Raw genomic sequence first — 13,052 nt, 5'->3', positions numbered from 1 at the left:
CACACAGGCCTCCCTCAACTCAACATGTTTCCTGGGATGGGGAGAGGGCTGGAAGCCACCGGGCAAGGTTCCCACCGGCTCTGCCAGCGGATCATTCCTCAGCCACACCCCCGGCTGCAGCTGGAGCTCAAGAGCAAGAGGCAGAAACCGTTACATCCTTAGATTGTCAGGAGCAGGACCCAGTAGGAGTGTCCCTCCGGGCCAAGAGCTGAGGGAGTCGTGTGGTGTAACGACATATACCCCTCTCCACAGAGGCGCCATCGGACGGCCCAAGTTTCTAAACGTCACTAATCTCATTTGTAGCATTTACACAGCAAAACGCAGAGGACCCTTAAATCTTGCATTTTTGCAAATTAGAACCTGATACCATTTAAAGAGTTAAAATTATTGCAATAGCATCTCTTGGCAAACACTGATAGCTTGCTGGTTAAAGGCTGGAAAGCTATTCTGAAGTTTCATTTTGTCCTGCCTCCTAAGAGACGGAAGATTAAGGTGCTTTTTTGGCACACACCTTCCATTTGGTGACAAAATTCACATTTTCAGTTCGATGGAAAGATGGCTACCCAAGGAAACAAGGGTTGCCGTAAGCTCGGCTGTTGGATGCAGTGCAGCAGAGAAGTTTCACTGCAGATGTGGTGTTTCTCTTCTTCACACACTTCTACTAGGGCCTGAGCCTGCATGTAAGCATCTTCTCGAGAAGGCCTCCTCCCTTGTTCAGCTCAAGGAGCTGTTCCCTGGAGACCAGAAGCAGAGACCCCGTGGCTTCAGGAAATAGACACACACTTGTTCTTCCCCTTGACCCAAAGGTGAGGCTGGGGAAAGGAACTGGTCGCCTCTTGCTGCCGCGCAATGGGAAAGGATCTGTTACTAACACACACCTCTGCCCACCTCTCCACACTGCTATGTGACACTGAGATTTATTGGGATGACCACTTTGTAAGTTATATAAATGTCCAATCACTGGGCTGTGCACCTGAAACTATACTGTACCTCAACTCTAATTTTAAAAAGAAAAGAAAAAGAAACTGAATACCTCGGGCTTTGGGGAAACAACCCGGGGATGGATTTTGGCGTTCCCGTGTGACTGTCCTCTGGGGGCCACAAAGCCAGGCCAGGTCCTGCAGGTAGGGGCCTCCATGGCTACTGTGGTAGCAAACATTTGTGCAAATTGCAGGAAAGCATGCAGGGAGACAAATGAGATTCTAGAGCAGTGGTCGGCAAACCACGGCTCGCGAGCCACATGCGGCTCTTTGGCCCCTTGAGTGTGGCTCTTCCACAAAATACCACGTGCGGGCACGCACATACAGTGCAATTGAAACTTCGTGGCCCATGTGCAGAAGTTGGTTTTCGGAAAGGAGATAGACGAAACAAGTATACAAGACGAGTGTGGATGGGAGAGTTGGAAGGGGTCGACCTCAGCAAATGTACCTCAATGAGATTGAGGACGTTTTTAGCAAAGGCCAGCTTAGGAGTACCCTAATTAAGTTAATAACAATGTACCTACCTATATAGTTTAAGTTTAGAAAATTTGGCTCTCAAAAGAAATTTCAATCGTTGTACTGTTGATATTTGGCTCTGTTGACTGAGTTTGCCGACCACTGTTCTAGAAGGTGCCTCCTCAGACAGATGAGTTTTAAAAGGCACCCCATCTAGGCAGACAAATTACAAAAAGGATGTTCCACATTGGGCTACGGGCCCTTTTCCCCCTGAGCCAGGACTTGGTTCTGACTGGCAGACACCAGCCCTTACCAGTGGTTCTCAACCTGTGGGTCGCGACCCCTTTGGCGGTCGTACGACCCTTTCACAGGGGTCGCCTAAGACCATCCTGCATATCAGATATTTACATTATGATTCATAACAGTAGCAACATTACAGTTATGAAGTAGCAACGAAAATAATTTTATGGTTGGGTCACAACATGAGGAACTGTATTTAAAGGGCCAGAAGGTTGAAAACCACTGCCTTATCCTTTATCCTTATCCTTTTGACTAGGACCACCCTAGGTGGGCATTGGTGAATTATGGCACGTGAGCAAATGAACTGGAAGCCAGACAGCTTGTGTGCTCACAGAAAGGAAAGAAACTCATTCGGTGCCTTTTTTATAAACATCCATTAATTGTCCAATTATGTGTGAAAGGCTCCAAAGTAAACCCTGTGGATTGGTTCTTCTGGCAAAAGCATTTAATAATTTGGATCTAAAAATTTTCCATCATCTTGGCCACTAGCACATAATTCCACTAGTTAATATTCACTTCTTTGTGCTCCTGTACTTACTGTGAATCTGAAATCTGAATTTGAAAATGCCTACGTGGTGGTTCTCACTGCTTGCTGGGAAATGTCCTGAGAGAAATGCCATCTGCGTGGGATTTATCACTTTTCCCTAAGAGGCTATATAGTCATCACCTTGGGAAGGAGGGAGGGCCACGATGCATGGACCTTTCAGTTCTACCAGTAAGCCTCCGCGGGTCTCATGGGCAGAACTGGAAGAAACCTACTATGTTCATGGATTGGAAGATTAAACACAGCAAGTGTCAATCCCCACCCCCGCCCCAATTCCTATCTAAGTTTAATGCAATTCCTATCAAAATCCCAGTAAGATTTTTGTAGTCTGATTATTCAAAGGCAAAGGAACTAGCATTACTAACACAGTTTTTGAAAAAGAAGAGTAAAATGGGAAGAGTCAGTCTACCTGAGTTTAAGAGTAATTGTATAGCTATAGTAATGAAGATTCTATTGGTGGAGTAAAACATAAAACTCAGAAACACAGACGAGCTGAGAGTAGAGAGGCCGGGCTTCCTTCCCCATGGGAGAGGTGGTTACGAAAGGAGCCTCACCTAGACTGTCCTTGCTTCACATTAAAAAAGAGTAAAATGGGAAGAGTCAGTCTACCTGAGTTTAAGAGTAATTGTATAGCTATAGTAATGAAGATTCTATTGGTGGAGTAAAACATAAAACTCAGAAACACAGACGAGCGGAGAGTAGAGAGGCCGGGCTTCCTTCCCCATGGGAGAGGTGGTTACGAAAGGAGCCTCACCTAGACTGTCCTTGCCTCACATTTAAAAAAAAAACAACACAACAAAAAAAACAACAACTCAGAAACAGACTCATAAAACTATGTCCAACTGATTTTTGACAAGTACAGAAGCAATCCTACAAAAGGAAGGTAGCCTTTTTAAAAAATGGAGCAATTGGATACCCACAGGCACAAGGAAGGAAGGAAGGAAGGAAGGAAGGAAGGAAGGAAATGAACCTCTACTTAAGTCTCACACCCTATACAAAAATTAATTCAAATGGATATGAACTGAAATATACAATGTAAGCCTGAGGAGGGATGGGGCAGGAAGGAAATGGCTGTGACCATAAAAGGACAACACGAGGGATTGTGATGGAAATGGTGGGCTTCGTGATTGTGGAGTGATTTTGCAAGATGTTACCATTGGGGGTCAGGGAGGTGGGCAAAGGGTCCCTGGGATCACTTGCTTTTAATTCTTGCATCTGCATATGAATCTACAACTACTTCAAATAAAATATTTAACTGAAAATAAACACACACTAAAAATGATAACGTCTTTCAATACTGTAATCCACAGTCAAGCCCAAAACAAGAAAGGAAGCCTCAGAATGCCAGGAGGGAAGGGAAAGGAGAGGTGGGTGGGGCTGAGGCTGCATGTCCTGGAGAGAGCCAGGCCCAGCTACTCAGCTTAGGGGTCAGGACTGAGTGCCTGGCAAGGGCTGGAGTTGATTGAGGCTGGGTTTAGGACGGAGCCAAGAACCCTCTTTACTTTAATAAAGCATGAGCGAGAAGACTGTCCCTGACTGTGAACAGAAACTACAAATGTTTTTTCCAGACTCAGATATACAATCTGGGTGGTGGGTACCTAAACCAAGCCCTTGGTGAAAGGGGTGGGGGCCCATAAGGAGTCTAAACCCCAATCCTGTATCCCACAAAAATGTGAAGTCTAACATTTTAAACTATCCTCCAAGCACAAAAACCTAAACTGAAATACTAAGAATAAACAAATCCTGTAGGGCCCTGGTAGCAGCAAATCCAAAGCCACCCACTGAGATCCTCACAGGTCACAACTCCCACTGAGGATGACTTCCGAGCCTAATTGATTAAAGAACACGGATTCTCCTTCAAAGAACTGAAACTGGAACAAATCAACTAACTGTGCAAAAGAAATAAACTCTTCCCTGGCTGGTGTGGCTCAGTGGATTGGGCATCATCCTGTGCACCAAAAGGTTGCTGGTTCAAGTCCCAGTCAGGGCACATGCCTGGGTTATGGGCTCGATCCCCAGTCGGGGACATACAGGAGCGGCCGAACAATGTTTCTCTCTCTCTCCTTCCCTTCCTCTTTCTCTAAAAAAAAATAAAAATCAATAAACATTTTTCTTGTAAAGAAATAAATTCTGTAATTTGAAGCTATAGAGGTGTTGAGGGGAAAAAGGTGATGAACATGGTTGAGTTGGACAGAGGGAGGGCTGCTAAGCTGGGGACATGGGCTAACTCAGTCTGAAGGCAGCCTCCAGGGTTGGGGACAGAGCCAGGTGAGAGGATATTAAGTGGAGGGAGATGGTCACCCCACACCTTGTCATGGGTGGCCTTTCTGGGTCTTCAGTTTGCAACCATCTGAGTCTGCTCCAAAAGAGAACTTCAAATTAGAGACAACGCCACGAGAACGCAGCCTCTAGCAGTAGGAGGACCACATCAAAGCACACACTGTGCCCGCCTGAGCCACAGGAATGAGACGCAGATGTCCGTTGCACATGACTGTGCCTCCCTCCTCAGAAAGCCTTCCAGATGCCACTCCGGACGGGAGGCTTAGCGCCAGCTTACCCTACGCCTGCCATCCTGTGAGTCTAAGTGTGGGTCATGCCTCCATGGAAGGCCAGATGAATACCGTGGACATGGGACCCCAGACAAGTGATCAGGAAAAATCAGACACCAGCCCAACCATTACCCTTTGACTAGGACCACCTAGGTGGGCACTGGCGCATTATGGCACGGGAGCAAATGAACCTGACGCCAGCCAGCTTGTGTCCTCACAGAAAGGAAAGAAACTCATTGGGCTCTTGGTGACTTTTTAAATTAAATGTATTGGGGTGACCATGGTTAATGGGGTCATATAGATTTCGAGTGTACATTACTATGATACATGATCTGTATATTGCATTATGTAGCCACCACTCATAGTCAACTCATCTTCTGTCTTGGTGCCTTTTTTAGAAACATCCATTGATTCTCCAGTTGTGTGTGAAAGGCTCCCAAGTAATCCCAGTGGACTGGTTCTTCTGGCAAAAATCACTCAATGATTTGAATCTAAAAATTTTCCATCGTCTTGGCTACTACCACATAATTCCATTAATTAATATTTGCTTCTAAAGTTAGTATGAGTCTAAAATCTGAATCTGAAAATGCCCACATGGTGGTTCTCCCGGCCTGCAAGGACCATGTGCAATGGAGAAGGTCCCATTGTTCTATCCCAAGCTTGGGAGCAATTGAGAGCAGTGTCTCAACCCTGGCTGCAGGCTGGACTCCCCTGCTACTCAGGGCCCTTCCTCTCAATCCCCCAGATTTACTGGCTTTTAACTTTATGCACCTTCTCCTTAACACATTTAGAGACCACGATCATGCACATCATAAGTGTTCAATTCACATGTGTTGACCGCATCTGTGAACCCATCGGCCGTGGGTGTGCAGGTCAAGGTGCCCAGGGTCGGGGGACAGGGAAGGGAGGTGATGGAGCCAGGCACGCACTCACCAGTCCATGGCAGGAACTCAGGGCTGCAGTCCCGATTCTGGTGCCCCGCTGCAGGACTGTGCCCCGGAGATGGCAGGGGGGGCCGGAGGAAGCCACCATCTTAACATGGGACAGGTTCCCATACCTTCTCTCCACGATGTAGCTTTTGGAAAGAAATTCCTGGTTGACCGTCAAGTTAAAAACCAGGTCCTCCTCCTCGTGGGAAATTCTGTAGTACACCCAGTCCTCTGGGCTCTCCAAGTCCCTCTTCCTCCTGCTGCTGCTGGTGAAGGGAGGGCGCAAGCCATAGGACAGGAAATGCCCTCGAGCGTCTACTCGAACGGGTGCCACCACGTGGTACTCTGGCAGGGCCTTGATGAAATGCTCTGGAAAAGTAAAAAGGAGACAGAATAAAACAGAGATCCCTGCTGCGTCTGTAGCAAGGCCAATGCTCTCCCTTTGGAACCTAGATTTTAGCTTGTTGATTGCAAGATCCCACTGTTGACTTGAAGTTTCGAGATCCTTCCCACCATTCAAATACTATCAACATTAAATTCCCCAAACAACTGACACGGGTTCCCTCCTCGATGGTGTGACCACTGAGGCTGACACTAAGGCGTAGCTCTGGATGGCAGATGTTTCACCAGAGACAAATTAAGGCAAGAGTGGATTAATGAGGAATACTTTTAGGAGGAAGGCAAGATCAGTAGGACGAACATGAGCATTTCAAGTCTAGAGTTCATTGATACAAACGGTGGTGCCTCACTGTCTAGTAAGGAGTTTAAGCACCTTGGGAAGGTCCTGCTAAGTCAGGTTGAAGAAAAAATGCAAAAACACAGCAACATCATATACACTCTGACGACCCTCATACCTGTTACAGCCTAAGTGGTCCACAACGTAGCTTAGAGGGTCTTGGGTATTTCTTTTTTATTTTTAAAAAATATCCTATATAATAAAAGGCTAATATGCAAATTGTCCCCTTGAGAGTTCGACCGGGAGTTCGAACGCCCGCTATGACGTGTGCTGACCACCAGGGGGCGGCAGAGAATGAAGGAAGGCCCTGGCTGGCATCCCTGGGAAAAGAAGGCCCCAATCAGCCCTGATCACCAGCCAGGCCTAGGGACCCTACCCATGCATGAATTTTGTGCACTGGGCCTCTAGTATGAAATGAAAGGGTAAGTGAATCTATGAGGATCCGAGGTATGGATGCAAGATCTGAAAACTGCCACTTTAACAATGCGAAACAGGACCACTCACTCCTCCCACACACAGGAGCACGTGCACCTTGGATTTCCTCACATAGACCTGCCATTGCTTCCTCATCTTGATGATGGAGAATAACAAGGAATCTATTAGGGAGTAATTATCACTATGGATTACAGACTACTTAAAGCAAACTGTCAACAGTAAGATAAATTAATATTTTGCTTGAGGTAAAAAATAGGTAAAAAGAAAACAAAAAACAGTCAGGAAGGAAGGGAAGGAGGGGGCTGCCTCCCTCCTGGCCTCCTCGCAGCGGTACTTACACTTTCTAACTTATATTACTTTGTTCATGTCATTTCTCCAACTACTTCTATGTTGCTCACATTCTCTATCAATATCCTATTTATTCCTGTTTATGCTTTGAAGTCCCAACTCCAGTCCTCCCTCTTCTTTCTCCTGATGTCCCTGGTTGAAGTTTTCTCTGCCTCCTCTCAACCCCCATGTCCTTACTTTCTGCAGCTCCCACAATAGCCTCCGTTCACAATGCCTTTTGTTTATTATACTGTTTGTCCCCACACAGCATGGACGGAGCAGTGGACACGTCTGTAGCTGGTTAATTAAAAGAATTGGACCTGCTGAGGTACAATGACGCAAGACCTTTTTCCCCAGACAACTGCCTTCAAACACACTTTGTAGAGAGGTTCATCTCCACCTTGGATGAAATCTGGGACAGAGCACAGAGTTGCCCTCTTAGGTACTAACAAACTGTCTCAATTTTTAGGTATAAAATCTCCAGACCCATTGCTTCCAACAGCAGTTCGGAACAACAGACCACGTTGTGACATGGGCAGATCTTCGAAGCAGTACTCAATGAAAAATATGAAACAAAACGAGTTAATACAGAGCCATTTACATTCATGGAAACTATGTGCACACAGAAACAACACTACAAAGTTTGCCAGGGCATACGCAAACAAAAAATACATGTGGAACCCATTAAAATGGTTTTCTAGAGGAAGAATGAAAGTGGGGAACGGGGTGGGGGGGAGAGAATGCATAGATAAATAAAGCAAGAAAGGGGTTTTGCACAAATTAGTGATGCTACGATGCCAAGAACTAGGGGTCACACTGACTCAGTCCTCTGCCCTGCCCACTCCCCCAGGGATATCTGGGCTCTTTAGTGTCAGAGCTTCCCGCCCTTCCAAGTTCAGAGCTCCAGAGAGGAATGGCCAGGTTGGGTGGGGCGGATGTAGTTGGCTGCTGTTGCTAAGTCTCCTGGGTTTCTCGTCTCTTCTGCTACTTGTAGTGAAGTCTCTGGCTCCCCCAGGGTTAGAGCAGTGGGGGAGAGTGAAAGGCAGGAGTCTTATTCAGCTGCGTACAGAGAGCATCACCGTGCAATGGTCCCCTGTCCGTGGCCAGTGTCCGGATGCCGACTCCCTCTCTCAGGAGCAGATCTTGTATCCCTTAAGATACAAAATGCTTGACTCTGAAGATACAACTCAAAGAGTTAAGTATGAATTTTGAAAGTATAAATGAAAAGCTAAAGCACCTATTTCCTGAAGAATAAAAGAGCAAACAAATTTCCAACTTTTGACCAAGTTGCCTTTAACCTAATGGGTTTATTAAAGCGCCAGCAGAAGGTGGCTGTACACTAATATCATGATCATTACTGTAGCCATTCAATGAGCACCTGCTATGAGCCAGGTGCCGCCAGCCTCTTCTCATTCAGTATTCACAATAACCCCTTGCTGTAGACTAGTATCCCCATATCACAAAGAAACTGAGCCTAAGGGAGAACACAGAGCCAATACGCAACAGCACTTGGATTAAAATCTTGTACTTCCTATTTCAAAATCATGTCCTTGCCGCAGGACTTCATGTACGTATATGCAGCTGCACTTGGCAGAGATGATACCAGAGTAGAGGTAATAGCATGGCCCCCGGTGATGGTGATCTAACAAGCAAAGAACTGCTTGGCTTCTTTAAGAGGCCTCTACTTGCTCAGCAATAAACGGAGCTAATAATTGCCTCCACTGGGCAGAGTAATGGGAGATAAGACTGGCTTTGCCTCTTGATGTGATTGCAAGGGAGGCAGCAAAGCCACGTCAGCCCACAGGTATGAACGGAAACAGGAGGCCAGGAACGGAGTATGGTTAATGGGGGTGGCCCAACTACAGCTGCCTCGTGTATGCCCTCGGCATGATAACAGTGTCTACCTCCTTGGGCGTTGTGCTCATCCAATGTATTAACACGGCAAATAGATTCAGAACAGTGCCTGCCAAGGAGCACTCACTAGCTATTACTGGTACTAAAGAGAGAAACTTGCCCACCAGTCATCTCTGTGGCATAAATACATGTAACCTCCAAGCAGAGAGAGCGGAGAAGCCCCCACTCACCTTGGCTCCCTCTTGTTGGGTGTTTAGTTTGTAGAATTAGGTAGCTATACCTTGGCCAACAGAAAGCAAGAGTTCAGAGGCAATGTGATAGTGTTACAGAAGAGCAAAGAAATACCAAGCACGCTTCCTAGAGAAAGGGAGGGACCCCGTTTATTTACAATAGTGGACTCCGGGAATCATTTCCAAATCAGAGTGAAGAGCCTGTCTTTATATATCCTGCTGGGGTCTTTGTCTTGCAGATATGCCCCCTGCCCTCTTCGTGGCCCTGCAGGAAGGCCCCCAGGTGTCAGGCCACATCAATGGTCTGTCCTGGCACCAGCATAACAACCTCCTCCACCCCCCCCCCTTCATTGTTCAGTTTCTATGGCCTGACACGCCTTGCAGGACCAGTTTTCTCCTCAATAGGAATGGAGAAATAAGATGTTAGGAAATAGTCACAGCTCCTAATTCTTACCATTTCTATGGTCAAGCACAGCATTAAGACAACACCAACTTGGTCTTGTCGAATGCTCACAGTTCTGCAGGGAAGGTATTACTAATGGCAGGGGTCCTCAAACTTTTTAAACAGGGGGCAAGTTCACTGTCCCTCAGACCGTTGGAGGGCCGGACTATAGTTTAAAAAAACACTATGAACAAATTCCTATGCACACTGCACATATCTTATTTTGAAGTAAAAAAACAAAACGGGAACAAATACAATATTTGTATTTGCATGTGGCCTGTGGGCCGTAGTTTGAGGACCCCTGACTAATGGTGTCCCTTGTCTTGGCTGCCATTCCCACCACTTTAAAAATAATAACATGGGTGAGGATTTGTGCTGGGCGAGCTGACCCCAGAGCCCACCCTCCGACCAAAGCCCGAGGGCTCCTCGAGGGCCCACCGCTGAGCCCCAGAGTGGAGCCGAGGGGAGGCTAAGACGCACCCTAAGGACATCACAGTCCACACTGGGGTTTATGGAAATAAATTCCAAGCCCTGAATACTCTGACTTGCCGTATTTAAAATTCCATTTGAAACCACAAATTCTGATACTTGATGAGAAACTGTGAGTGAAGCCTGTTGGCACTTTTGAAAATAGAAAACACCAAGTGGTCTCCTACCCTCTGCTTAGAAAGAAAAGAGAGAGGTGAGAGACTGTGCACCTGCGGGTTTTTATAAGTTTTTGGTTAAATCTGTGGCTATTCTTCATATTTATTTCCATCTTAGAGAGCAATTGAATTTCTAAGACTCCTTACTGGAAAGGGCAATGACATTCCTGTGAGGGAAGTTTATTTTCGTAATTATCCTCCACAGATGGTTATCACCTTTCCATTGTGTTTTCATTATAGAAAACCCCTCGTGTGGAAATGTGAAGAATCGAGTTAGTCCCTTCAAAGTTGTAAATACAGGCGGATGGATCTGCTCACCAGCCCCATGATTAACCTGCAGAGCGTCCTTGCTCATTATTGTTAACACACAAAATACCAAAACCGTGAAGTCTCTTCCTACACTAAGAAAATGTCTGAAACAGGAATTTTTAGGAGTGAAAAAGATAGATTTAGGAAATTTTGGAAATAGAGGGCCATGGAAGAAGCACAGGGCTGCAGAGCAGCAGAAGGTACATTTCCATAGAATAGGGGAAGCTGGGAGAAGCAAAAGGTCTACATTTACAAAATAAAGGAAAGGAGCCCCTCATCCAGAAGGAGAAGAAGAAAGCCCAAAGGGAATAGGAAAACAATAAGGAAGGGGGGCGAGGGGGGGGGAAGCCCAAAGGGAATAGGAAAACAATAAGGAAGGAAGGAGGAGAACCTCGCATGCCCCACATGAGGTTGACCTTTGAGCTCAGAAGTTACTGTAGTAACCAGTCCAAGGGAATAGTAGGAATAGTAACCAATCAGAGGGGATATCAAGGCATCAAAATCTACAGCCTTTATAAGCCTTAGGGAAAAGGAACTCAGTGGGACCTTTCTCCTTCCTACGTGGGAGTCTGTACTTGCTCTTTAATAAATCTCCACCTTTGTTAGACCACCTTCTGTCCGTGGATTCATTCTTCGACTCTGGCGGACAAAGAATCCGGGACATCCTGCCCAGTCCAAAAATTCTGCTTCAATGTCCAAAATCACTTTCTCCACGCAGAATTTGTTTTTTGCAAATGGTATGAGGGCATGATCATAACATTTGTGTTGAAACACGGCAACGCTCCCAGCATTCCCACACATGTGTGTGCAGCCCAGAGCACATCTCTAACATGGGGTCAAGGGCCTGCCCTGTTGGCTTCGTGGAGCTCTCAGGAGAAAAAGAGGCCCCAGAAGTGGCCAGGGCCTTGTAAACAGTCCAGGGAACGGCTCGCCCAAGGGGGCAGCGTTGGCTGTAGAAGAGGGTTGTGAGCAAGAGGAGTATTTCCGGTGGTTCTGATCCTTGGTGGGGACCCTGTGGCAGTCACTGCACAACTGAGCCATGTGGGAAGTCTACTGAGCAGTGTGTCCATCTGCCTGGTTCTGGTCCCGGGAAGGGCTGGACTGACCTCTGTACTCCTTCCTCCCTCTAAAATCCTGCCTCTGCCCGGCCCTCAGGCCCAGAAAGAACCTTACTGGCTACCTAGGGTCTGAGTGAATTTCCAACTGTGGGACTCTTCGCCCCTTTGGTGAAACAGCGATGGGTAGGTGCTCAGTGGATAGATGCTGACGAACAGACCGCCCACCTAGACCGCCCGCTCCTCACCTGTAAAAACAAGGATGGGAGAGGTGATATCTAAAGTAATTTGCAAGTTTCAGTGCTCAGAATGTGGGTGCAATTCGACAATGTCCTCAGAGCTCCAGTGGGAGTCTAGGGAGACGGGCTAAAGGTGAAGCAGGAGGCAGCTCACCGGCAAGCACACCCGGGCCAGCCTACTCCCAGGAAGCTCAGCATGTCCTGCTCTGACGGCTCTCTCAGCTCAGTTCCAAATGGAGCTCAGCTCACAGACTTCTCCTTTGCGTAAAATGAGGATTAAGGACAACTACTAGTATGTAAGTGAAGAGGCTTTTAAAATCTGAAACTATTTTTAAAACCTAAAATATGTACGCATCACTAATAAGCTCGGAGCACTGTACAGCCGTTCCCATGTCAAACACTCTCAGTGCATAGCCCTCAGGGTGGCCATGGAGGGCGACCATCTCCCACGGTCCAGGGGAGAGAAGCCAGGCCCTGGGCTCCACACCCAGCGGCCTGTCCTGGAAGGAGCAGCGGGGGCAGAGCTGAAAGCCGCCCGGGAGAACGTGTCTTAGAACCCAGCCGTCTCCAAACTCCCGGGAAGGGCCCCCAGGCTTTGTCTGTGCTGCCACTGAGGAGAGACTCTTCACAAAGGAGCTGTTTTGCAAAGAACAACAGACGCTGCTATTTTAAACTGGGGTGGGAGATGGTATCGGACCGTTTACACAGGCGAGTGCTGGCGGCCTGACCTCGGAGCCCAGCGCTGGGGGCCCAGAGTCCAAGAAAAGCACTGGGGCTGGCCCTGCGGCTCCTGACCCTGGACCCCACCCCACGGCAGGTGAGCTCGCCAGCAGCTTTGGACTCTGCAATTCGGGCATGGAAACCCACAGAAGGGTGGGCGGGGCTGTGTGGCCCCCCTCACCCCCCCGCCCCGGTGGTCTCGGGGCCAGAGGGGCTCAGTAAGCAGTGGACGCTTCCTAGGACCTGAGCGCAGTCAGCAGACACAGGGCTGCAGAGAGCTAGCCCAGGGCTGTGCTGTGCCCG

General features: G+C 47.5%; 1 protein-coding gene across 1 annotated transcript in view; it reads right to left on the bottom strand.

Annotated features, from left to right (window-relative positions):
• Positions 1 to 13,052, bottom strand: part of ADAMTS12 (ADAM metallopeptidase with thrombospondin type 1 motif, 12) — a 187,670-nt gene that overhangs the window by 172,945 nt on the left and 1,673 nt on the right. The window contains exon 2 of the mRNA XM_005872608.2: positions 5,763 to 6,127. Coding sequence (XP_005872670.1) covers positions 5,763 to 6,127 — 365 coding nt within the window. The remainder of the gene's footprint in view (positions 1 to 5,762; positions 6,128 to 13,052) is intronic.

Source organism: Myotis brandtii, unplaced genomic scaffold (genome assembly GCF_000412655.1).
Source record: "Myotis brandtii unplaced genomic scaffold, ASM41265v1 scaffold384, whole genome shotgun sequence".
Classification (NCBI taxonomy): Eukaryota; Metazoa; Chordata; class Mammalia; order Chiroptera; family Vespertilionidae; genus Myotis; species Myotis brandtii.
The sequence above is the reverse complement of the archived record's forward strand: the minus strand, read 5'-3'. Positions and strand labels throughout refer to the sequence as shown.